The sequence below is a fragment of the Somniosus microcephalus genome, chromosome 30, assembly GCF_052327205.1.
Source record: "Somniosus microcephalus isolate GS21.2 chromosome 30, FLI_Smic_1.0, whole genome shotgun sequence".
NCBI classification, from domain to species: domain Eukaryota; kingdom Metazoa; phylum Chordata; class Chondrichthyes; order Squaliformes; family Somniosidae; genus Somniosus; species Somniosus microcephalus.
The window spans coordinates 26,082,690-26,110,544 of record NC_141016.1 but is presented as its reverse complement, the minus strand read 5'-3'; the positions used below and the strand labels follow the sequence as shown (position 1 = coordinate 26,110,544).

The 27,855-nt window shown below is 46.7% G+C and overlaps 1 protein-coding gene across 1 annotated transcript in view; it reads left to right on the top strand.

Moving 5' to 3' along the window:
• Positions 1 to 27,855, top strand: part of dock5 (dedicator of cytokinesis 5) — a 283,772-nt gene that overhangs the window by 64,506 nt on the left and 191,411 nt on the right. Inside the window, exon 2 of the mRNA XM_085971247.1 lies at positions 24,871 to 24,954. Coding sequence (XP_085827373.1) covers positions 24,871 to 24,954 — 84 coding nt within the window. The remainder of the gene's footprint in view (positions 1 to 24,870; positions 24,955 to 27,855) is intronic.

Sequence of the window (27,855 nt, the reverse complement as noted above, 5' to 3'; positions counted from 1 at the left end):
CTCAACATACTGATCTAGAAAACTATCTTGCATACATTCCATGAATTCGTCCTCTACACTATTACTGCAAATTTGGTTTGCCCAGTCTATATGTAGATTAAAATCCCCATGATTACTGTATTACCCTTGTTTCATGCATTTATAATCTGCCCTACATTATAACTACTATTTAGAATAGAATCATAGAAAGTTACAGCACGGAAGGAGGCTATTTCGGCCCATCGTGTCTGCGCCGGCCAACAAAGAGCTATCCAGCCTAATCCCACTATTTGGGGGCCTATAAACAACTCCCACCAATGTTTTCTGCCCCTTGCTGTTTCTTAGCTCCACCCAAACTGATTCTACTTCTTGATTTTCGGAGCTAAGATCCTTTCTCACTCCTGTCTTTATCCCATCCTTTATTATCAGGGCTACCCCTCCTCCTTTTCCATTTTGCCTATTTCTTCTAAAAGTTATGTATCCTGGAATATTTAGTTCCCAACCTTGACCACTTTGCAACCACGTCTCTGTTATGGCTATTAGATCAAACCTGTTAATTTCTATCTGTGCTATTAATTCATCTATTTTGTTACGAATGCTTCGCACATTCAGATAAAGTGCCTTTAGCTTTGACTTATTTCTATTTTTCCCTTATGTCACCTTAGTCACTGATGCCTTATTACCTTTGTTACTCTCTCTGGCCCTTCCTGACCCACTCTGCTTATTTTTACCCAAAACTCTACTCTGCTCTAGAGCCTTGACATTTCTCGCGCTACTTTTAAATTTACTCTTTCCTGAATTCTCTATCCACTCGCCCCCCCCCCCCCCCGCCCCACCCCACTTCATTAGTTTAAAGCCCTGTCTACTGCCCTAGTTATTCGATTCGCCAGGACACTGGTCCCTCTTTCCCCAGTACTGGTGCCAGTGCCCCATGAACTGAACCCCTTCCTCCTACACCACTCTTTGAGCCACGCATTTAAACCTCTAATCTGTTTGTCCCTATGCCAATTTTGCATGTGACTCGGGTAACAATCCAGAGATTATTTCCTTTGAGGTTCTGTTTTTTAATTTGGATCTTAGCTCCTCAAACTCCCTCAGCAGAACCTCATTCCTAGTTCTACCTGTGTCGTTGGTTCCTACGTGGACCACGACAACTGGATCCTCTCCCTCCCACTCCAAGTTCTTCTCCAGCCGTGAGGAGATGTCTTTAACCCTGGCACCGGGCAGGCAACACAACCTTCGGAACTCTTGGTCATGGCTGCAGAGAACAGCATCTATCCCCCTGACTATACTGTCCCCTACCACAACTACATTCCCTTTCACTACCCCCACTTGAATGGCCTCCTGCACCATGGTGCCATGGTCAGCTTGCTCATCCATCCTGCAGGCTTTTCCCTCACCCACACAGGCAGCAAGAACCCCATACCTGTTGGACAAGGGCAAAGGCTGAGGCTCCTCCAGCACTGCAGCTAGGGTCCCCTTACCTGCCCGAGTTACAGTCACACCCTCCTGTCCCTGACCACTAACCAGACCTGTACCACTACCTAACCTAAGGGGTGTGACTGCCTCCTGGATCAAAGTGTCCAGGTAACTCTCCCCCTCCCTGATGCCCCGCAATGACTGCACCTCAGACTCCAGCTCAACAACTCTGAGCTGATGTTCCTCAAGATGCAGGCACTTACTGCAAACGTGGTTGTCCGGGATCACAATGCTCTCCACAAACTCTCACATGCTGCAGGTGCCGCACACCACCTGCACTGCCATCCCTATATAACCTTGTTTTATTTAATTAAATGTAATTAAATTTGTAATTAGGTAACTTAGTTTACAATGTAGTTTCTTGACTACTTACTTGATCTAGATTAAGTTAAGGGTACTGAAATTCTACCTGTAACACAAAGCACCACAAGTAGTGAAGGCAAAAAGCAGCAACTCCTTCCCCCTCTTCTCCAAATTCCCACTCTTTCCAAATTCCCAAATAAAACACTCTGTTCAAGTCCACTCCGTTTGTTGTATGAATGCATTAAAGCATAGAATCAGGCAGACAGGCTCATAACTGTGATCTTTACTTTATTGGTAAAATGGCTGACTGCAACTTTCCCGGGTAATTCCCATAATGCAATGCACATTACATTACCGTATTAACTGGTGTTAAACTCGCACATTACATTACCGTATTGACTGGTTTCAAACTCGCAATCAATACACGACACCGTTTAATCCCACTTTGTGCAGACAGCACATCTCCAGTAGTGCCTTCTCTTCTCAACCCACACAGTCACCCCTGGGGTGCCCCAATGGGCCCCAATTGTCCAGAGCTTCCCCCCACCCCTTTTCCCTTGTCTCCACGCGATCTATTGGCCACATTTTCCAAAGGCAGGGGCTCAGGTTCCACAAATACACTGCTGACACCCAGCTCTACCTCGCCACCATCACCCTTCTTTATACAATCTGCTCTGTGTGGTCTGACTGACATCATATTGTGGATGAGCCACAGCAACAACAACTTGCATTAATATAGCACCTTTAATGTAGTAAAACGTCCCAAGGTGCTTCACAGGAGCGATTATCAAACAAAATTTGACACCGAGCCACATAAGGAGATATTAGGACAGATGACCAAAAGCTTGGTCAAAGAGGTAGGTTTTAAGGAGCGTCTTAAAGGAGGAGGAGAAAGAGGCGGAGAGAGTTACATAGAAACATAGAAGATAGGAGCAGGCGTAGGCCATTCGGCCCCTCGAGCCCACTCCACCATTTAATGAGATCATGGCTGATCATCCAAATTCAGTACCCTGTCCCTGCTTTCTCCCCATATCCCTTGATCTCTTTAGCCTCAAGAAATATATCCAACTCCGGATGAGCACCGGCTATCCTGAGGGAAACTTCGGAGGGAACCAGCTACTAGATGGTTCGATTAGTCTTTCACCCCTATACCCAGGTCGGATGACTGATTTGCACGTCAGGACCGCTACGGACCTCCACCAGAGTTTCCTCTGGCTTCACCCTGCCCAGGCATAGTTCACCATCTTTCCCACCCATTTAAGGGAGGGAATTCCAGAGCCCAGGACCTAGGCAGCTGAAGCCACGGCCGCCAATGGTGGAGCGATTAAAATCGGGGATGCTCAAGAGGTCAGAATTGGAGGAGCGCAGATATCTTGTAGGGTTGTAGGAGGTTACAGAGATAGGGAGGGGGCGAGGCCATGGATGGATTTGAAAACAAGGATGGGAATATTGAAGTGTTGCCGGACCGGGAGCCAATGTAGGTCAATGTAGAACTTTGGGGAAACCTAAGCCATCTTGTTTGGCTCCCGCCAGAATCTCTGTACCCTTACCTCCAACTCCATCTCCCTGCCAACTGCTCACTCAATCTGATTCCGACAGTACACAACCTGTTGCCACTGGCCGGAGCACCGGTAACCAGAGGACATAGATTTAAGATAATTGGCAAAAGACCCAGAGGGGAGATGAGGAGAAATCATCGTGATCTGGAACGCGCTGCCTGAAAGGGCAGCGGAAGCAGATTCAATAGTAACTTTCAAAAGGGAATTGGATAAATACTTGAAAAGGAAAAATTTGCAGGGCTGTGGGGAAAGAGCAGGGGGAGTGGGACTAATTGGAGAGCTCTTTCAAAGAGCCGGCACAGGCACAATGGGCCGAATGGCCTCCTTCTGTGCTGTATCATTCTACGATTACGGAGGGGGTATGAGACATACACCAACTCTGTGAGATAAAGAGCATAAAAAGGTCTATGTGTTGGCATGCGACAAAGGCAGTGAGAAAGATAGAGACAGTATAGAGGGGATACTAGCAAAGTAGATGTATGATAAGCGAAGTCAATCAGAAACAGTTCCTTGTGTCGATGAACTGGAAGTAACTGTTGTTGACATGATTTGCTGTGACTGGTATTAAAGGCTCCATTTGTGTTAATCTGTTTTGTTTGTGCCTGCAGTTCCTCTGTAATTTAATGAGTCACTTATTTTCATTAATGCGAGCTGGATGCCCGCCAGGTATTCACCGCCTCAGGCCCAGTATTGAATCATTTTATTTTAATAGTAAAGCATCTTTTCCAGCCAGTGCCTCCATCAGACATTCTCTCCCAAAACATACCACGGACGTTTCCAAATTCTGCAGGCCCAGCGGCCAGGCTGAGTCAAGGGCCTTCCCTCGAGAGTCATGACCTCCATGGCGTGTGGTGTGGAATGTAAAGGTCCGGGCATTTCTTTTGCTTTCTTCTGTCGGAGAAAAGACAAGAGGATACTTTTGATGGGGGACTATCGAACCAGAGTGAGAGCCCTCTAGTTTACCTGCGGGCCGTATCGTTCCCACCATTGCAATGGACAAATGGATTAACACTGGCCCGTATTTTCCGACCGCAGGCCTCCCGCGGGCGGAGGGCTGCGATCTGAAAAAATCTGCGCCCTTACCTGAGGGCTCCCGGCAGGCGCACAATTCCACTCCTGGGCCTCTCCAAACTCCAGGTGCGCAGGGCCCACGTATCCCAGAGGCGCAGGTAGTTCGCAGCATCCCTGGGATCACGTGGGCCATGGGGAGCCAATCACAGAACGGAATCTCCCTTCATACACTTGACAGGAAGACCTGTCAAATATATGAATGAAGATCACCCCCAAAACATAGTAAAACTTTAAATAAAATTTTTTTAATCACATTTTTAAAATGACTTGAAAGTACAAATAAATTAACTATTATAAAGTTTTTTACAGGGCTAAAAATAAACTTACCTTTTCTTTAAAAGTATTTTTAAATGATAAATCAGTGGAAATTTAAAAAAAAAACTTTTTTCAACTCTTATCCTGGTAAAAGCAAGAATTGTAAGGGTTTTCTGCGGGCGGAGGGTCTCCAAAAAGTGGAACGCTCCACCCGCAGAGGCCCTTCTCCCGGGCAGCCTGAAAGCAGCATTTCCGATGTCCCTACGGGTGAGTACACGGCGCGTACCAACCCGTAGGGATCGGAATATCTGGCCCAATATTTGAATTTACAAAGCCCCTGAACTGTACTCCAAGCCAGGCAGTAGCTTCAGGAGAGGCGGGGAGACGGATGAAGAAAACTAGGAGCACAAACGGAGAGCCAAGAGGATTGGGGGAGGTGGCAGGATTTTAGGAGGGAGATGGGGCCCAGTAGCTGAAAGATTGGACCCTCGTCATTGAGTGGAAGGAGAGGAGAGTAAGAAGTAGATGGGTGTCGGGGGGATTGGAACGTATGTGGTGGGAGAAGATCATAGAACTAGGGTGGAATGATTGAGAGCTTGAAAACAAGGATGAGGATCTTCTGATCAAGGTACAGGGAGTTAGTGAAGCTTGGCAAAAGAGAAGGGCGCAAGGGCAGGGTAGGCTTGACGGACCGGCTGGTCTGTTCCTGTCTGCCAATTTTGTATGTAAGGTAATCGCGGGAGAGGATGTAGGTCTTGGTGTTCTGGATGCGTTTGTGGAGAAGGGCATGCCTTCAAGGAGTATTCAGAAAGCTAGGCCTTACTGTATATTAGTTTTGGCTTGAAGGCAGAGCTGTAGTATGTGCCCTGCATTAACGTTCTGATATCCTAGGGTGGAGGGAGGGAGAATGAAAAGGGACAGAATGAATGTAGACTTTATGTCAAGGGCTGTAAACACATTTCCATTTGAATAGCTGCTTGGCTGAATTCACTTTCAAATTGTTTATCCATTTATTTCCAGCCTTGTTTTCGAATGACTCGTTCTTTGAATTGCACAGTACGGTGACTGAGATTGTTTAATTACTATCTCACCATCAGGACTAGGGAACTTGGCGTTGGGATTTACAGGGAAACAGCCATGCCTACTCGTGTTGCTCATTTTTCCAGTTTCCTCTCCTCATTTCCCCTAAAGGCACTGAATGTGCTGGGGTCACCGCCTTGCCTGAATGGCCGATGTCCATGCATGAGCTTCTTCTGTTGCGGTAGCAGCAGTCTCATGTCCCTCCCCTCTACACATGTCAGAGTCAAACGAAAGGCGCGTGAGTTGACTGCTGGGACGAATTTTTGCTTTGCTAGCTGCAAGGATCATGAAATGAATTTGGGAATCTCAGTCTTGTTGACACGGCCCGATTGGCACTGCATTGGTAATGCCAGTCAGTGAAGCAACAAACGGTGGGAAATGGAAAATTATCACTGGTCCAGTAAGGTTGGGGACATTGTTGGGATAGATTAGGGGGAGCTTTACGCTTCACCTAACCTGCACTCTTGTGGGAGTGTTTGATGGGACAGTGTAGAGGGAGCTTTACTCTGTATCTAACGTGTGCTGTACCTGCCCTGGAAGTGTTTGATGGGGCAGTGTAGAGGGAGCTTTACTCTGTATCTAACCTGTGCTGTACCTGCCCTGGGAGTGTTTGATGGGACAGTGTAGAAGGAGCTTTACTCTGTATCTAACCCCGTGCTGTACCTGCTGTAATGATATCAGCAAATGGTGATGGTATTTGCCTGTTTGATTATGATGCCTTACCAGCATAGTTGCCTGATTGATTACTTATGCCTGACCAGCAGAGGGCATGTGAGAGACAAGCAGTTTAATTTTAGTTTCGCTTTATAGATGGATCACTAGCATGGTGTCTCCTGTAATGCTGTTAAAAAGAGTTGAACAGACTTTAGATAAAAAGACATTCTCTTTCATAAATGTCTCGTCATTGAACCCACAAAGAAATCAATACATGGTGTCAGAAGTGATTGAAAGAGATGAAGAGGAAAAATCTGAAGTTAAATCAGCTCTCCACATATTAGCAAGCCAAAAGAGAACATCGTTACTTACCGTTGGAGAATAGCTAACGAAGTGAAAAATGGAAGGTTTACTCCCACCAGCGAAGCTTCAGTTGACAGGTAATGTGGCTGAAAATTGGAGGAGGTTCAAACAACGTGTGGGGTTGTATTTAGCGGCAATCGGAGCTGACGAGAAAAGTGATAAAAAGAAATCGTCAGTGTTCTTACATGTCGTGGGTGATGAAGCGCTGGAGGTGTATAATAACTTCACATTCGCTGCTGATGGAGACAAAATGGAGCTAGATAAAATAATGGAACAGTTTGAGGCCTACTGCATACCTAAACGTAACGTGACGTTTGAGAGGCACAGATTTTTCACGTGTACAGAAAACGGGTGAGACTATTGATCAGTATGTGACTGAACTGAGAAACAGAAGCAAATCGTGTGAATTTGGAGGACTGACAGACTCGCTGATAAAAGACAGACTGGTGTGTGGTATTCCAGATAATGGTCTAAGGGAAAGACTGCTAAGAGAGCAAAATCTAGACCTGGGAAAAGCCATAGCACTGTGTAGGGCTACAGAGACTGTGAAGTCGCAGGCAAAGGAGCTGTTCAGTGACAGTAGCTGCAACGTGGATGCAGTGAGAATGAACGGATACAAACCGTTTAACAAAAAGAGCGCCAATGTGATAAAAGAGGCATGGCCAGCGAACAAAAATGAAAGGGGCAATCGAAAGTCATGTAGTCGATGCGGTACACAGCATCCACCAAAAAAGTGTCCAGCATATGGTAAAAAATGCAATAGCTGTAACAAAAACAACCATTATGCCCGTTGCTGTAAGAACCAAGCGCAACAAAGCAAGGTCCATACAGTAGATGAAAGCGAAATAGAGGAGTTCAATGTAGATGTTGTGTCTGAAAACAAAGAAGAAAAAAGAGACTGGATGTTGACACTAAAAGTGAATGACATACATATTCCATTTAAATTGGATACTGGAGCACAAGTTAATGTGATATCAGAGACTGATTTTAAGAAAATTAGACCCAGACCAAAGATACATGGAATAAAAGTGAAAGTGACAGGATACTCAGGTACTGATATACCAGTGAAAGGAAGATGCATTGTCAAAGTGACACACAAGGACAGAGAGCACACACTAGCATTAATCGTGGTGCCAAAGGATGTGCAAGCCATACTAGGTTTAATAGCCTGTGAGAGACTGAACCTGGTAAAGAGAGTCCTCGTTGTGGAAAGCGAAGGAGAGACAGTCTATGATGAACTCATGAAAGAGTACAACGACCTATTTCAGGGTCCAGGCTGCCTTCCAGGAGAACACACGATCAGAGTAGATAAAAGTATGCCAACGGTCATACATCCATGCAGAAAAGTTCCGTTTGCTCTTCAAAAGCAACTGAAGGCAGAGTTGGACAGGATGGAAAGCCTGAACGTGATTCAGAAGATAGATGAGCCAACTGAGTGGGTGAGTTCCCTCGTCGTTGTGGACAAAAAGAATGGAAAGCTCAGAATTTGCCTGGATCCAAGAGATCTAAACAGAGCAATAAAGAGAGAGCACTTCAAGCTTCCTACACGTGAGGAAATCATGTCACAGTTTGCAAATGCAAAGTATTTCAGCAAGTTACATGCATCATCAGGATTTTGGCAGATGAAACTGGACGAAGCAAGTTCAAGACTGTGCACGTTCAACAGTCCATTTGGCAGATACAGATTCCTAAGGTTACCATTTGGCATTGCCTCAGCTCCTGAAGTGTATCACAAAACTATCCATATGATCTATGAGCACCTGGAGGGAGTTGATACATCAATGGATGACATCATAGTATGGGGAACCACGAGAACTGAACATGACGAGAGACTGAAAAATGTGCTGGGAGCAACAAGGAAAACAAACCTGAAGCTGAATAGAGAGAAATGCCAGCTCGGGGTGACAGAACTGACATTCGTGGGAGATATCCTTAGCAGTGAGGGCATCAGACCAGATCCCAGAAAGGTGTCCGCCATTGAGAATATGCCAAAGCCACAATGCAAAAAGGACGTGCAGAGGTTTAATGGAATGATCAACTACATGGGTAAATTCATATCCAACCTCTCAGAAAAGATGGCGCCACTGAGAAGACTAACTGAAAGGAACATAGAATGGGAATGGAATCATGAGCATGAGAAGTCATGGAGCGATCTAAAGAAACTGCTCACAGAGGAACCAGTTCTGAGGTTTTATGACCCAGCACGACCCATCAAGATATCATCAGATGCATCACAGAGTGGGCTCGGTGCCGTTCTTCTGCAAAAATATGACTACTGGCAACCTATTGCATATGCATCGCGCTCAATGACAGACGCGGAGACGCGATATGCTCAAATAGAAAAGGAGCTGCTCAGCATCACATACGCCTGTGAAAGATTTCACCAGTTTGTGGCAGGACAAGCAATCAGTGTAGAGACTGACCATAAGCCCATGATTGCATTGTTCCAAAAGCCACTAAATAGCTGTCCGCTTAGAATACAAAGAAGGATGATCAGGCTGCAACGCTATACACTGAATGTTGCGTACACACCGGGTAAGCTGATGTATACAGCAGACACGTTGTCCAGAGCTGTTGACCCAAGTGAGCCCGCAAACACCACAATGGATGAAAAAGTGAACGCCTACGTGGACATGATCACAAGTGCACTGCCCATAGCAGATGCAAAAATGGAACTCATAAAGACTGAGACAAACAAAGATGAAACAATGAGACGACTGAGGAAAAGCATCTTGGATGGATGGCCCAACATGAAGCAAGACTGCTCACCTGACATAGCAGAGCACTGGAACTGCAGGGAGGAACTATCAGTGGTCGAAGACATCATCTACAAAGGAAGTAAAATAGTTATCCCAAAGAGTCTGAGAAAAGAGATGCTAAAAAGGATCCATGGAGGACATCTGGGAATTGAAAAGTGTAAGAAAAGAGCACGAGAGGTGATGTACTGGCCACGAATCAACCAAGATGTGACAAATGAGGTGTCAAACTGCACAATATGCCTGAAATATTGAGCAAGCAATCCGGTAGAACCACTAAAGCCACACCCAGCGCCAGACAGACCTTACCAGAAGGTAGGCGCTGACCTATTCGTATGTCAAGGGAAGGACTATCTTGTAGTCACAGCCTATTACTCCCTGTATCCAGAGGTTTGTAGACTGTACACCACCACTGCAGATGCTGTGATAACATGTATGAAAGCCATATTCTCCAGACATGGCATGGCAAGCGAGGTCTTCACAGACAACGGACCCCAGTTTTACAATGCAAGTTTCCGACACTTTGCCAAAGAGTGGGACTTTGTCCACACAACGTCAAGTCCTCACTTTCCACAGTCCAATGGACTAGTGGGAAAATCGGTCCAGACAGTGAAAAGACTGATGTACAAGGCAAAAGGCAGTGGAACTGACTTCTACCAGAGCATGCTTGTATACCGCACAACGCCGCTCGAGTGTGGTATGTCACCAGCCCAACTCCTTATGGGACGTCTGCTAAGGTCAAACCTACCCATCCCGGAGAACCTCCTGAAAACAAAAGAGGGGGAGAAAGTGAGGAAGATCAAAGAACAACAGAAAGAAAAGCAAAAGTACTACTATGACAGAGGAACACAAAATCTACCTGAACTCCACACTGGTGACCAAGTAAGGTTCAAAGACAAAACAAACATATGGACTCAGAAGGGAACTGTCCTGCGTGAAGGACAACCAAGGTCATACACCATTCAGACAGATGAGGGTGCTGTTCTGAGAAGAAATCGTCGGGATCTTCTCATGGGACCAGCCACAGCAGGTCAAAAGACTGATACTGTTGAACAACCTGATCACACAGCTGAGAAACCATCATCTGAGGCAACAACTCAGATTCAAGGACAATCAATCAGAAAATCCTCAAGACACGTGAAGCCTCCTGAGAGACTCATTGAGCAAGTTTAAGGACTCTTGTTATAGAAGGAAGTAATGTTATCTTATTCTTTCTTCAAGTTCTAGTGTATTTACATATTTCATGTGAACACACAAAACAAGGTTAAAAAACCTTGATAATGATAATGTTAATGTAAGTTCATTAAGTGTTACAGTTAAAATGCAGATTAATACAAAGAAAACATGTTAGTTAAAAGTAAAATACTTTTGTTTTAAGAAAGGGAGATGTAATGATATCAGCAAATAGTGATGGTATTTGCTTGTTTGATTATGATGCCTTACCAGCATAGTTGCCTGATTGATTACTTATGCCTGACCAGCAGAGGGCATGTGAGAGACAAGCAGTTTAGTTTCAGTTTCGCTTTTAGATGGATCACTAGCATGGTGTCTCCTGTAATGCTGTTAAAAAGAGTTGAACAGACTTTAGATAAAAAGACATTCTCTTTCATAAATGTCTCGTCATTGAACCCACAAAGAAATCGATACACCTGCCCTGGGAGTGTTTGATGGGACAGTGTAGAGGGAGCATTACTCTGTATCTAACTCATGCTGTACCTGCCCTGGGAGTGTTTGATGGGGTAGTGTAGGGGGAGCTTTACTCTGTATCTAGCCCGTGCTGTACATGCCCTGGGAGTGTTTGATAGGACAGTGTAGAGGGAGCTTTACTCTGCATCTAACTCATGCTGTACCTGCCCTGGCATTGTTTGATGGGGCAGTGTTTACTGAGCTTTACTCTGTATCTAACCTGTGCTGTACATGCCCTGGGAGTGTTTGATGGGGCAGTGTAGAGGGAGCTTTACTCTGCATCTAACTCATGCTGTACCTGCCCCGGGAGTGTTTGATGGGACAGTGTAGAGGGAGCTTTACTCTGTATCTAACCCTGTGCTGTACCTGCCCTGGGAGTGTTTGATGGGACAGTGTAGAGGGAGCTTTACTCTGTATCTAACCCGTGCTGTACCTGCCCTGGGAGTGTTTGATGGGACAGTGTAGTGCGAGCTTTACTCTGTATCTAACCCGTGCTGTACCTGCCCTGGGAGTGTTTGATGGGACAGTGTAAAGGGAGCTTTACTCTGTATCTAACCCGTGCTGTACCTGCCCTGGGAGTGTTTGATGGGGCAGTGTAAAGGGAGCTTTACACTGTATCTAACCTGTGCTGTACCTGCCCTGGGAGTGTTTGATGGGACAGTGTAGAGGGAGCTTTACTCTGTATCTAACCCTGTGCTGTACCTGACCTGGGAGTGTTTGATGGGACAGTGTAGAGGGAGCTTTAGTCTGCATCTAACTCGTGCTGTACATGCCCTGGGAGTGTTTGATGGGACAGTGTAGAGGGAGCTTTACTCTGTATCTAACCCGTGCTGTACCTGCCCTGGGAGCGTTTGATGGGACAGTGTAGAGGGAGCTTTACTCTGTACCTAACCCGTGCTTTACCTGCCCTGGGAGTGTTTGATGGGACAGTGTAGTGGGAGCTTTACTCTGTATCTAACCCGTGCTGTACCTGCCCTGGGAGTGTTTGATGGGACAGTGTAGTGGGAGCTTTACTCTGTATCTAACCCGTGCTGTACCTGCCCTGGGAGTGTTTGATGGGACAGTGTAGTGGGAGCTTTACTCTGTATCTAATCCGTGCTGTACCTGCCCTGGGAGTGTTTGATGGAACAGTGTAGAGGGAGCTTTACTCTGTATCTAACCTCATGCTGTACCTGCCCCGGGAGTGTTTGATGGGACGGTGTAGAGGGAGCTTTACTCTGTATCTAACCCATGCTGTACCTGCCCTGGGAATCTTTGATGGGACAGTGTAGAGGGAGCTTTACTCTGTATCTAACCCGTGCTGTACCTGCCCTGGGAGTGTTTGATGGGACAGTGTAGAGGGAGCTTCACTCTGTATCTAACCCATGCTGTACCTGCCCTGGGAGTGTTTGATGGGACAGTGTAGAGGGAGCTTTACTCTGTATCTAACCTGTGCTGTACCTGCCCTGGGAGTGTTTGATGGAACAGTGTAGAGGGAGCTTTACTCTGTATCTAACCCGTGCTGTACCTGCCCTGGGAGTGTTTGATGGAACAGTGTAGAGGGAGCTTTACTCTGTATCTAACCCGTGCTGTACCTGCCCTGGGAGTGTTTGATGGGACAGTGTAGAGGGAGCTTTACTCTGTATCTAACCTGTGCTGTACCTGCCCTGGGAGTGTTTGATGGGACAGTGTAGAGGGAGCTTTACTCTGTATCTAACCTGTGCTGTACCTGCCCTGGGAGTGTTTGATGGAACAGTGTAGAGGGAGCTTTACTCTGTATCTAACCCGTGCTGTACCTGCCCTGGGAGTGTTTGATGGGACAGTGTAGAGGGAGCTTTACTCTGTATCTAACCTGTGCTGTACCTGCCCTGGGAGTGTTTGATGGGACAGTGTAGAGGGAGCTTTACTCTGTATCTAACCCTGTGCTGTACCTGCCCTGGGAGTGTTTGATGGGACAGTGTAGAGGGAGCTTTACTCTGTATCTAACCCGTGCTGTACCTGCCCTGGGAGTATTTGATGGGACAGTGTAGAGGGAGCTTTACTCTGTATCTAACCCGTGCTGCACCTGCCCTGGGAGTGTTTGATGGGACAGTGTAGAGGGAGCTTTACTCTGTATCTAACCCGTGCTGTACCTGCCCTGGGAGTGTTTGATGGAACAGTGTAGAGGGAGCTTTACTCTGTATCTAACCCATGCTGTACCTGCCCTGGGAGTGTTTGATGGGACAGTGTAGAGGAAGTTTTACTCTGTATCTAACCTGTGCTGTACCTGCCCTGGGAGTGTTTGATGGGACAGTGTAGAGGGAGCTTTACTCTGTATCTAACCTGTGCTGTACCTGCCCTGGGAGTGTTTGATGGGACAGTGTAGAGGGAGCTTTACTCTGTATCTAACCTGTGCTGTACCTGCCCTGGGAGTGTTTGATGGGACAGTGTAGAGGGAGCTTTACTCTGTATCTAACCCTGTGCTGTACCTGCCCTGGGAGTGTTTGATGGGACAGTGTAGAGGGAGCTTTACTCTGTATCTAACCCGTGCTGTACCTGCCCTGGGAGTATTTGATGGGACAGTGTAGAGGGAGCTTTACTCTGTATCTAACCCGTGCTGCACCTGCCCTGGGAGTGTTTGATGGGACAGTGTAGAGGGAGCTTTACTCTGTATCTAACCCGTGCTGTACCTGCCCTGGGAGTGTTTGATGGAACAGTGTAGAGGGAGCTTTACTCTGTATCTAACCCATGCTGTACCTGCCCTGGGAGTGTTTGATGGGACAGTGTAGAGGAAGTTTTACTCTGTATCTAACCTGTGCTGTACCTGCCCTGGGAGTGTTTGATGGGACAGTGTAGAGGGAGCTTTACTCTGTATCTAACCTGTGCTGTACCTGCCCTGGGAGTGTTTGATGGAACAGTGTAGAGGAAGCTTTACTCTGTATCTAACCTGTGCTGTACCTGCCCTGGGAGTGTTTGATGGAACAGTGTAGAGGGAGCTTTACTCTGTATCTAACCTGTGCTGTACCTGCCCTGGGAGTGTTTGATGGAACAGTGTAGAGGAAGCTTTACTCTGTATCTAACCTGTGCTGTACCTGCCCTGGGAGTGTTTGATGGAACAGTGTAGAGGGAGCTTTACTCTGTATCTAACCTGTGCTGTACCTGCCCTGGGAGTGTTTGATGGGACAGTGTAGAGGGAGCTTTACTCTGTATCTAATCCGTGCTGTACCTGCCCTGGGAGTGTTTGATGGGACAGTGTAGAGGGAGCTTTACTCTGTATCTAACCTGTGCTGTACCTGCCCTGGGAGTGTTTGATGGGACAGTGTAGTGGGAGCTTTGCTCTGTATCTAACCCGTGCTGCACCTGCCCTGGGAGTGTTTGATGGGACAGTGTAGAGGGAGCTTTCCTCTGCATCCAGATGCTGACACACTGCCTGAAACAGAAACTGTCTATCCTGTGGCATTCCTCACTGAGCACAAAATTAAGCCCCTATAAAAGCTGCACCCAGTATAACACACAGATTTACAACAGAGGGATCATTTAACCTGCTGCCAGTATCTCCTGACACATTGAGTCATGGGTGGGGCAGGAGTTAAGTGCTCAGACGAGTGAGGACCTGATTACCCACAAGTTTTACAGTTGCATGATAGTTAATCCACTCCGTCACTCGCACAAGCTATGTTTAGATTTGAACACACTTTTCAAGGAAGGGTACAGCCACTTTAACTGGACGTTTATTGAACCCTGACCACTGACCAATTCTAGGTTTCAAAACAAGTAGGCCCAAAACATCGGACAATCCCCAGGTGTGAGATTTCCAGTCCCTGAGGTGTCACTTCATATGAAAAATTCAACATGGTTCGGCACGTGTTCAACTAATTACCGTAACTTGTTAATATTTTGTTTAGTATTCACGCCCTTGGTCACGGAGCATGCAGACATCTTGGCCCAGTTATGTTGGCAGAAGTAATTCAATGGCTGTGAAGTACTTTGGGGCGTCTGGAGAATGTAATGAGACTCTTTTATAAATGCAAGTCCTGTCACATGCTCTCCCTAAACCTCCGTACCTCAATCGCTCTCACCCCTCCTTCAGAAACCTTTTCAAAATCTACTTCTCTGTCTACGGTTTCAGCCACCGCCCAAGCTCTTCCATCGTTGCTCAGAGTCTGGTGAAGCACACTGAGGCATTTTATTGTACTGAGGTACTATATAAATACTAGTTGCTGCATGGAAGTGAATGGTAGCATAGTGGTTATGTTCCTGGGATAATAATCCAGAGACGTGAGTTCAAATCCTACCACGACAGCTGTGGAATTTAAATTTAGTTAATTAAATAAATCTGGAATACAAAGCTCGTATCAGCAATGGTGACCATGAAACTATCGGATTGTCGTAAAAACCCATCCGGTTCACTAGGGAAGGAAATCTGCAGTCCTTACCCGGTCTGGCCGATATGTGACTCCAGACCCACAGCAATGTGGTTGACTCTTAACTGCCCTCCGAAATGGCCTCAGTTGTCAAGAAGGTGGCTCGTCTCGAGGGCAATTAGGGATGGGCAATACATGCTGGCCGAGCAGCGATGCCTGCATCCCGTGAATGAATTAAAACAAGAAAAGTATTCTCAAACACTTTCCACAAATCAGACCAGAAAGGTAATGAGCTCGATTGCTGCTCTGAGCTGTGCTTGCTGATCTCAATTGGGCAGCAATTAGGGTGCAACCATTGGTTTCAGTGTCTGTGGGTTAGGGAGATGGGGGTCAGCCAGGGTTCCTGTTCACTCGCCAGTGATTCCTGCTGGAAGACAAGTGCCTGGGTGAGGGGCAAGGATTGGGCTCAGCTATGACCTTCTGCATTGATGAATTCCCTGCCACCAATCACTGCTCAGGATCACACATGACTTGGGTGATGTTTAACTGGATTTTCTGGGTAGTGGGTGATTGGAATGTGACATACCTGGAGCGCACAGAGTATCGAAAAGCATCGAGAGATGGGGGGGGTTCATCTGCTGGAAAGCCCCCCAGTGCACTCAACATCACAGTCAAAGGTACCTCATCAGAAGCTACCAGGACAGCGAGATACAGTCGGTCTCTGTTCATGTGTACTTGCAGTCAGTTCCTGTCACGTCCTGTCCGGCCACACCCTCAGTCACACCTCAGGAACTCAGGAGCCACATGTAAAAGGAATTTAGTCCACAGTTTAACTTTCGGATTCGCCTCCTCATTTCCTGAAGGCTCTGGCTCCTGCGGAATACCGTTCCACTGTGCCAACTGCCCTTCGAATCCACAGGTGGCCTTTCATTATGTGTGAGCCGAGACATCACCTTATTGCAAGTCTCGCAAACATCTCAAAGTTCAAATACAATGAATTAATCTGAAGTACAGTAACTGTTGTTAAGTAGATAAGTGCATCAGCCATTCTACACCAGCAGTGAGATTAATGACTAGTTATAGAATCAGAGAATCTTACAGCACAGAAGGAGGCCATTTGGCCCATCGTGCCTGTGCCGGCTCTTTGATAGAGCTCTCCAATTAGTCCCACTCCCCTATTCTTTCCCCACAGCCCTGCAAATTTTTCCTTTGCAAGTATTTATCCAATTCCCTTTTGAAAGTTACTATTGAATCTGCTTCCACCGCCCTTTCAGGCAGCGCATTCCAGATCACAACAACTCGCTGCGTAAAAATATTTCACCTCCTCTCCCTTCTGGTTCCTTTGCCAATTATCGTAAATCTGTGCCCTCTGCTTACTGACCCTCCTGCCACTGGAAACATTTTCTCCCTATCTACTCTGTTAAAACCCCTCATAATTTACAATTAAATCTCCCCTTACTTAACCTTCTCTGCTCTGAGGGGAAGTTGATTTTTTTTGGTTGAGGGAGGATTGTTGACTCAATCTTCTTGGGCTTCCAGTCATGCCATCCAACTGGACCACTGGAATGAGCGGGGGAGGGCGGCTTCTGTTTAACACTCAGCAGAAGTGCCGCACCTCCAACAATGCAGTGCGCTCTCAGCACTGCTCTAGGCTGGATTCTGTGCTCAAGCCCTGGAGTGGGGCTTCCAACCCAGCCAAACAAAGACAGGCCTGGGATGGCCCGTGTTTGCGTGGGTTTCCTCTGGGCGCTCCGGTTTCCTCCCACAGTCCAAAGATGTGCGGGTTAGGTTGATTGGCCATGATAAAAATTGGCCCTTAGTGTTAGGGAGGATTAAATACGTGGGGTTACGGGGTTACGGGGATAGGGCTTGGGTGGGATGGCTGGCGGTGTAGGGACCAGGTGTTAGGGTTTGGATGATCAGCCATGATCTCGTTGAATGGCGGAGCAGGCTCGAAGGGCCGAATGGCCTACTCCTGCTCCTATCTTCTATGTTTCTATGTTTTTATGGCAGGAATGATGTATGAGGAGAGATTGTGTCGATTGGGCTTATACTCGCTGGAGTTTAGAAGATTGAGAGGGGATCTCATCAAAACTTATAAAATTCTAACAGGACTAGACAGACTAGATGCAGGAAGGATGTTCCCGATGGTCGGGGAGTCCAGAACCAGGGGTCACAGTCTAAGGATAAGGGGTTAAGCCATTTAGGACAGAGATGAGGAGGAATTTCTTCACCCAGAGAGTGGTGAACCTGTGGAATTCTCTGCCACAGAAGGCAGTTGAGGCCAATTCATTAAATATATTCAAGAAGGAGTTAGATATATTTCTTAAGGCTAAAGGGATCAAGGGATATGGGGAGAAAGCAGGGATCGGGTACTGAATTTGGATGATCAGCCATGATCTCATTGAATGGCGGAGTAGGCTCGAGGGGCCGAATGGCCTACTCCTGCTCCTATCTTCTATGTTTCTAGGCCTTGGGGGGCTGCAGCTGATCCAGGCCCCACTCAACATCCGCACGAGCAACCATTCTCGCAGGAGGTCAACGGATATTTATCAGCGTTGCAAACTCTGACATTGTTTTTTTTCCCCCTTACTAGCTCTCGGGGGTGCTGAGGTGAATTGTAGGTGTTTTCTTTCTAGTCTGTGTTGAGTTAGCTGACCTCAGTTATTACACCTTCGACTAAGGAAAGCACTGCCCTCCGCCCCCACTCCCCCCCCCCCAAAATGGAATAGCCTGCCAGATGTCACTGGACTGACAGGTGAGGAATGGGCACAGGTGAGATAGCACAAGGCTTCCCGCTCTGTGGAATTGTAGAAAACAAAGAGTTGGGATAAATGGTTCGTTCTCGGGCTGGCAATCAGTAACTAGTGGTGTTCCACAGGGGTCAGTGCTGGGACCCTAACTCTTTACAATCTATATAAACGATTTGGAGGAAGGGACCGAGTGCAACATATCCCAAGTTTGCCGACGATACAAACATGGGAGGGAAAGCAGTGAGTGAGGAGGACATAAAAAACCTGCAAAAGGACATAGACAGGCTAAGTGAGTGGGCAGAGACTTGGCAGATGGAATATAACACTGGAAAGTGTGAGGTTATGCACTTTGGCAGAAAAAAATCAAAGAGCAAGTTATTATCTAAATGGAGAGAAACTGCAAAGTGCTACAGTACAAAGGGATCTGGGGGTCCTGGTGCATGAAACACAAAAAGTTAGTGTGCAGGTGCAGCAGGTGATCAGGAAGGCCAATGGAACCTTGGCTTTTATTGCAAGGGGGATGGAGTATAAAAACAGGGAAGTCTTGCTGCAGTTATACAGGGTATTGGTGAGGCCACACCTGGAATACTGCGTGCAGTTTTGGTTTCCATATTTAAGAAAAGATATACTTGCTCTCGAGGCAGTTCAGAGAAGGTTCACTTGGTTGATTCCGGAGATGAGGGGGTTGACGTATGAGGAAAGGTTAAGTAGGTTGGGCCTCTACTCATTGGAGTTCAGAAGAATGAGAGGCGATCTTATCGAAACATATAAGATTGTGAGGGGGCTTGATCGGGTGGATTTGGTGAGGATGTTTCCACTGATGGTTGAGACTAGAACTAGGGGGCATAATCTTAGAATAAGGGGCTGCCCTTTCAAAACTGAGATGAGGAGAAACTTCTTCACTCAGAGGGTAGTAAATCTATGGAATTTGCTACCCCAGAGAGCTGTGGAAGCTGCAACATTAAATAAATTTAAAACGGAGATAGACAGTTTCCTAGCAGATAAGGGAATTAGGGGTTACGGGAAGAGGGCAGGGAAGTGGACGTGAGTCTAAGTTTGGATCAGCCATGATCCTATTGAATGGCGGAGCAGGCCCGAGGGGCTGTATGGCCTACTCTTGCTCCTACTTCTTATGTTGTTATGAGTCAAAACCTTCAGGAGAGAGGCCTGAACAATGGAGGTGGGGAAATCAGTTTGACCCTGGAGCTGTGAAGCCTAGGAGGCAAGTGCATTAAGTGCAGTTGGGTAATCAAAGCACCTTTCCCACTTACTGCCTCATGCGCAGACTGGCAAAGGACTACAATTCACTTTAAACTTCAGCAGGAAAGATAATGGGATCCTTACTCAAAGATGTAATAGAAAAACATCTAGAAACTGAAAATATAATAAAGAGTAGTCAGCATGGATTCCAAAAGGGAAGGCCATGCTTGCCCGACCTTACTGAATTCTTTGAGGAAGTAACAGAAAGGGTAGATAAGGGCAATGCGGTAGACGTAATATATTTGGATTTCCAAACCTTCAATAAGGTACCGCATAGTATAGTAGACTCATGACTAAGATCAGAACATGTGGAGTTGGGGGACAAATAGCAGAATGGGTAGCAAGCTGGCTACAAAACAGAAAACAGCGAGTAGGGGTTAAAGGTAGTTACTCAAACTGGCAAATGGTGTTCCGCAAGGATCGGTGCTGGGACCACTGTTGTTCACCATTTACATAAACGATTTGGACTCGGGAATCGGAAGTGCGATTTCAAAATTTGCGGATGACACCAAATTGGGGGGGGTGCAGTTAATACAGAGGAGGACTGCGACAAAAGACATTAATAAACTTGCAGAATGGGCGTGTAATTGGCAAATGAACTTCAATATAGATAAGTGCAAGGTGATACATTTTGGTGGGGAGAATAAGGAGGCCACACACTCCACTTACGGGCAAAACCAGAACTAGTCATAGTTATACAGCACAGAAAGAGGCCCTTCGGCCCATCGTGTCCGCACCGGCCATCAAGCCCTGTCTATTCTAATCCCATTTTCCAGCACTTGGTCCGTAGCCTTGTATGCTATGGCGTTTCAAGTGCTCATCTAAATGCCTCTTGAATGTTGTGAGGGTTCCTGCCTCTACCATTCTTTCAGGCAGTGAGTTCCAGATTCCAACCAACCAACTAGGGGCCATAGATGTAAGGTAATCACTAATAAATCCATAGGGAATTCAGGAGAAACTTCTTTACCCTGGGAGTGGTTAGAATGTGGAACTCGCTCCCACAAGGAGTAGTTGAGGCGAAGAGCATAGATGCATTCAAGGGGAAGCTAGATAAACACATGAGGTAGAAAGGAATTGAATGTTATGTGCTGGGGTTAGATGAAGAGGGGTGGGAGGAGGCTCATGTGGAGCATTAACACCGGCATGGACCAGTTGGGATGAGTGCCCTGTTCTGTGCTGTAAGCACTTTGGCAGAACAGGCTCGAGGGGCTAAATTGCCGACTCATGTTCCTATGTTCCTAATACTTTGTAAGGTCTCCGCTGCCGCTCTCTATTGCAACCTTTCCCATCACTCTCTATCTCTGCCCTGTCTCGTTCTAAGCTCCCAGCATGCATTTCCTCCTCTCTCTATCCCAGCTGTGTGGAAATGAAGACGGATCTCACCGGTTCCAACACCTCATTCATCCTTTCTGAGGGCATTAAACTCTCAAACTCCTTGCCTTCTTCACTCTTCCTTTCCTCCTCGCCTCTAGCGATGGAATGTGGGTCCTCTCTGGTCCATGTGGCTCAGTACCGCACTGTTCCCCAGTTAAGTACACATGTGGGGCGTGTGTTGTGGCCGTGAGGGACCAAACTGGTCCAGGTGCAGAACAGAAGCTTATAAAAGAAATTCAGGGCGAGGTGTGGGGGGGGGGGGGACTGTGTTTCTGAACACTGAATGACATTCTAAACGTTGATTACAAATGCTCTCTTCTTTCAACTCAATACCTAGTGCTATTATTCCCCAGGAACCTCCAGCAGTAATTATAATAAAATGGAATGCTAGATATGCTCCGAAACATTGGACTATGAATTAAGACGATTCTGCAGATTTATTCTGAAAACAATCAGATTGTTGTTTCATGTTTGGTTCTGATGTTGTGAGGCTGCTATTGTTCCACTCCAAGCCCCTCTCAATATATATTGTTCAAACGTTGAATGCTGATGGCATTGATGGGGGTTTGTTGGCCTCAGTAACGCCTCTGATCTCATTTTGAACTCCCACATCTCCTAAAGCTGCCACTTCTTTTCCCCTCAGCAGCTCTCAACTTTCTCTTAGCCCCCAAATCTGTCCAAGCCTTGAATCTTGCTCCCATATCTTTTTTTTTATTCATTGATGGGATGTGGGCATCGCTGGCTAGACCTGCATTTAGTGCCCATCCCTAATTGCCCTTGAGAAGATGGTGGTGAGCCGCCTTCTTGAACCGCTGCAGTCCATATGGTGTAGGTACACCCACAATGCTGTTAGGAAGGGAGTTCCAGGATTTTGGCCCAGCAACAGTGAAGGAACGCGATACAGGTCCAAGTCAGGATGGTGTGTGGCTTGGAGGGGAACTTGGAGGTGGTGATGTTCCCATGCGTCTGCTGCCCTTGTCCTTCTAAGTGGTAGAGGTCGCGGGTTTGGAAGGCGCTGTTGAAGGAGCTTTGGCGAGTTGCTGCAGTGCATCTTGTAGATGGTACACACTGTAGCTACAGTGCGCCGGTGGTGGAGGGAGTGAATGTTGAAGGTGGTGGATGGAGTGCCAATCAAGCGGGCTGCTTTATCCTGAATGGTGTCGAGCTTCTTGAGTGTTGTTGGAGCTGCACTCATCCAGGCAAGTGGAGAGTATTCCATCACACTCCTGACTCGTGCCTTGTAGATGGTGGAAAGGCTTTGGGGAGTTAGGAGGTGAGACACTCGCCGCAGAATTCCCAGCCTCTGGCCTGCTCTTGTAGCCACAGTATTTATATGGCTGGTCCAGTTCAGTTTCTGATCAATGGTGACCCTCAGGATGTTGATGGTGGGGGATTCAGCGATGGTAATGCCATTGAATGTCAAGGGGAGATGGTTAGAGTCTCGCTTGTTGGAGATGGTCATTGCCTGGGGAGACTCTTCTAACAGTTCTCTCACGCTAACGTAACCCGCTCGCCTCTAGCATCCAATCTCTCACTATTTTATAAATATTACCAGAGAGCGTGTTTCTCTAAACATTCTTCACATATTCCTCCTAAATTTCAAAAACCCTCCCCCCTCCCCCCTTCCTCCTTCCTCCACGCTCGGGCCAATTTTAACCCAACTCGCTCAGCAGGAATCTGGCGGGTGGGCAGTTAAAATCGCCCTGGCTCTTACCTGTCCGAAAGCCGCCATGATCGCAACATCTGCAATTTGAACCTGCTCTCCTGACAGGTGCCCGGAGCCAACAGGGTCCATTTTTACATATACATGTTGCGGCCTGATGACATCATTGAGAACCGACTGCAATTTTAACTCTGGTCTGAGCGGGGAAACCACCTGGAGTTAAAATCGGGGCCAATAACTCATTCTCAAGAGCTCAAAATTGTGGAACACTTTAACCCTCACATTTCTTTTAAGAACATAAGAAATAGGAGCAGGAGTCGGCCACACGGCCCGTCGAGTCTGCTCCACCATTCAATAAGATCATGGCTGATCATCGACCTCAACTCCACTTTCCCGCCCAATCTCCATATCCCTTGATTCCCTAGAGTCCAAAAATCTATCGATCTCAGCCTTGAATACACTCAACGACTGAGCATCCACAGCCCTCTGGGGTAGAGAATTCCAAAGATTCACCACCCTCTGAGTGAAGAAATTCCTCCTCATCTCAGTCCTAAATGGCCGACCCCTTATCCTGAGACTGTGCCCCCCTAGTTCTAGACTCTCCAGCCAGGGGAAACAGCCTCTCAGCATCTACCCTGTCCTAAAATGCAGGAAAGAAAAATCTGCCCGGGAGCACTTACTGAGGTTAAGAATGGGCGTGATGTGGCAGAATTACCTCAATTAGCGATGCAGTCATAAGCCTACTGGTGAGTCAGCACAATCTGTTTCTTGGTCCCAGTGACCTCCTTCAGTCAGCACTCTGTGTGTCATCAGCAACCACCATTTAAACAAAGGCATTAAATAGGAAGTTAAAAGTCCATTCATCATGAGGCCAGAGGCGATATGAGGGAAAAAATTACACAGCGAGTTGCTATGATCTGAAATGCACTGCCTGAAACGGTAGAAGCAGATTCAATAGCAACTTTCAAAAGGGAATTGGATAAATACTTGAAAAGGGATAATTTGCGTGGCTATGGTGAAAGAGCAGGGGGGAGTGGGACTAATTGGGGAGAGTGGGACTAATTGGATCGCTCTTTGAAAGAGCCGGCACAGGCACGATGGGCCAAATGGCCTCCTTCCGTGCTGATTCATTCTGTGATTCTATGATCATAGTTCTCATGGTTTCCCAGCTCTGCACCCTGCTGTCGGGACTCTGAGCTGTATTGCTTGGCACGGTGTGTGAATGGGTCAGTTGGTGACTGCTCCAGTGTGAAAACATAAGGCCGCTGCCTAACACCCGCCCCCAGGCTGATGGTGACACATTTGAGATCTTCATGTGTGGGGGAGTAGCATCCTATCACTCTTTGGGTCATGATTGGGTTGCGCCATTGTCCAGTCATTATTTAATTAGCTCACTTGTTACACTCTTCTTGAGATTGAACGTCTTCTACCGTGAATACATTAAAAGAACTTGACTTGCAGAAGTTCAAGAACACTGCCTGAGACTCCCAGTGCTGTGGAATCCATTCTGTTAGCAGGGTGAGCTCGGACACAGAATGTGACTTGCATTTCTGGCCCCTTTACCTTCCCCAGTGGCCAGGGTTAGTCTGAGAAGGCCACTGAGTGTGAAACTGGCTTTTACAGCTGGGTTTAGTCACTCAGTCTGTCAACGGCCAGATATTGTAAGGAGAAAGACAGACAGACAGACTTATATTTATACAGTGCCTTTCACAATCTCAGGACGTCCCAAAGCGCTTTACAGCCAATTAAGTCGTTTTTGAAGTGCAGTCGCTGTTGTAATATAGGAAACGTGGCAGCCAGTTTGCGCACAGCAAGCTCCCACAAACAGCAATGTAATTATAACCAGATAATCTGTTTTTAGTGATGTTGATTGAGGGATAAATATTGGCCCAGGACACCGGGGAGAACTCCCCTGCTCTTCTTCGAAATAGTGCCGTGGGATCTTTTACGTCCACCTGAGAGAGCAGACGGGGCTTCGGTTTAACGTCTCATCCGAAAGACGGCACCTCCGACAGTGCAGCACTCCCTCAGCACCGCACTGGGAGTGTCAGCCTAGATTTTTGTGCTCAAGTCCCTGGAGTGGGACCTGAACCCACAACCTTCTGACTCGGAGGCGAGGGTGCTACCCACTGAGCCACGGCTGGGAGGGTAGCGCCGGCTCGATGCTCAGGAGACAGCATCGTTGCCTTGTTTGCTTCACAGCCCTGCCACCAAAAACTCCTGCAGTTGGCAAAACAGCGCAGTGAGGTAATAATGCAAGCACTCACTTTGAATTTCGATTTGAAATTAACTGCATTCTCTTTCTCTCCTCAGCCATCTACAACTATGATTCCTCCCAAGAGCTGGAGCTCTCCCTGCAGGTGGGAGACACAGTTCACATCCTGGAAATGCACGAAGGTTTGTTCCAGATCTTCCTCTTTTTTAATCCCTGTGTAAATGTATTCTCACAGCTGAGGGGACCGAGTGCTTCGGACGGTGTAACTGTATTGTCCATGTCAATCATTGGCTCTCTGCTGTGCTCTGCCTCGCTTCCACCCAACATCACACCAGTCCTACAAGGCGGCAGAGAGGCTTGTAATTTAAGGCCATAGACAGGATACAGAACAACAAACAACAATTTGCATTTATATAGCGCCTCTAATGTGGTAAAAGATCCCAGGGCACTTCACAGGAGAGTTATCAGACAAACAAATTGACACCGAACCACATAACGAGATATTAAGATAGACGACCAGAAGCTTGGTCCAAAGATGTAGGTTCGAAGGAGTGTCTTAAAGGAGGAGAGAGAGGCGGCGAGGTTTAGGGAGTGAATTCCAGTGTTTAGGGCCCAGGCAGCTGAAGGCACAGCCGGCAATGGTGGGGCGATGAAAATTGGGGATGCGCAAGAGGCCAGAATTGGAGGAGCGCAGAGATCTCAGGTTTACGGTGTGTGTATATGAACACATGAAGCATAGTAAACAAGGTTGGTGAGCTGCAGGCGCAAATAGCCACATGGGGATATGATGTTGTGGCAATAACTGAGATCTGGCTCAGAAAAGGGCAGGATTGGGTATTAAATATTCCTGGATATAAGGTGGGAAGGTGCGGCAGTATTGGTTAAGGAGAATGTTACAGTGCTGGAGAGAGAGGATGTCCTGGAGGAGTCAAGGACAGAATCTATATGGCTAGAGTTAAGAAATAATAGAGGTGCCATTACACTACTGGGTGTATTCTATCGACCACCAACTAGTGGGAAGAATATGGAGGAGCAAATTTGCCGAGAAATTACAGAGAGATGCAAGAACTATAGAGTAGTGATAACGGGGGACTTCAACTATCCTAATATAGACTGGGATAGTAATAGTGTAAAGGGCAGAGAGGGGGAAGAATTTCTGAAGTGTGTTCAGGAGAACTTTCTTGATCAGTATGTTTCTGGAGGCATTGCTGGATCTGGTTCTGGGGAATGAGGTAGGTCAAGTGGAGCAAGTGTCAGTAAGTGAACATTTAGGGAACAGTGATCATAGTATCATAAGGTTTAGATTAGCTATGGAAAAGGACAGAGAGCAATCTAGAGTAAAAATACTTAGTTGGAGGAAGGTCAATTTCAGTGGGGTGAGAATGGATCCGGCCCGGGTAAATTGGAATCCAAGATTGGCAGGCAAAACTGTAATGGAACAATGGGCTGCCTTTAAAAAGGAAATAGTTGGGTACAGTCGAGGTACATTCCTACTAGGAGGAAAGGTAGGACAACTAAAGCCAGAGCTCCCTGGATGACAAAAGAGATCGAGAGTAAGATGAAGCAGAAAGAGCGCGTATGACAGATGTCAGGTCGAGAATACATCTGAGAATCAGACTAAATATAGAAAGTTCAGGGGAGAAGTGAAAAAGAAAATAAGAGGGGCAAAGAGAGGGTATGAGAATAGAATGGCAGCGTACATAAAAGGTAATCCAAAAGTCTTCTATAGGCATATAAATAGTAAACGGGTAGTAAGAGGAAGGGTGGGGCCGATTAGTGACCAAAAAAGAGACCTACGCATGGAGGCAGAGGGTATGGCTGAGGTACTAAATAAGTACTTTGCATCTGTCTTCACCAAGGAAGACATAGACATAGTGAAGGAGGAGGTAGAGGATAGGATAAAAATTGATAAAGAGGAGGTACTAGAAAGACTGTCTGTACTTAAAGTAGATAAGTCACCAGGACCAGATGGGATGCATCCTCGGACGCTGAGGGAAGTGAAGGAAGAAATCGCGGAGCTACTGGCCATAATCTTCCCATCCTCCTTAGAAATGGGGGTGGTGTCAGAGGACTGGAGAATTGCAAATGCTACACCCTTGTTCAAAAAAGGGTGTAAACATAAACCCAGCAATTATAGGTCAGTCAGTTTAACCTCGGTAGTGGGGAAGCTTTCAGAAACAATAACCAGGGACAAAATTAAGAGTCATTTGGACAAGTGTGGATTATTTAAGGAAAGCCAGCACGGATTTGTTAAAGGCAAATCGTGTTTAACCAAATTGACCGAGTTTTTTGATGAGGTAACAGAGAGGGTTGATGAGGGCAATGCGGTTGACGTGGTGTACATGGATTTTCAAACGGTGTTCGACAAAGTGCCACATAATAGGCTTGTGATCAAAAGTTGAAGCCCATGGAATAAAAGGGCCAGTGGCAGCATGGATACGAAATTGGCTAAGTGACAGGAAACAGAGAGCAGTGGTGAACGGTTGTTTTTCGGACTGGAGGAAGATATACAGTGGTGTCCCCCCAGGGGTCGTATCTAGGACCACTGCTTTTCTTGATGTATATTAATGACTTGGACTTGGGTGTACAGGGCACAATTTGAAACTTTGAAGATTACACAAATCTTGGAAGTGTAGTGAACAGCGAGGAGGATAGTGATAGACTTCAAGAGGACAGAGATAGGCTGGTGGAATGAGCGGACACGTGGCAGATGAAATTTAACGCAGAAAAGTGCGAAGTGATACATTTTGGTAGAAAGAATGAAGAGAGGAAATATAAACTAAAGGGTACAATCCTAAAGGGGGTGCATGAACAGAGAGACCTTGGGGTATATGTGCACAAATCGTTGAAGGTGGCAGGGCAGGTTGATAAAGCGGTTAAAAAAAGCTTACGGGATCCTGGGCTTCATAAATAGAGGTATAGAGTACAAAAGTGTGGAAATTATGATGAACCTGTATAAAACACTGGTTTGGCCTCAACTGGAGTATTGTGTCCAATTCTGGGCACCGCACTTTAGGAAGGATGTGAAGGCCTGAGAGAGGGTGCAGAAAATATTTACGAGAATGATTCCAAGGATGAGAGAC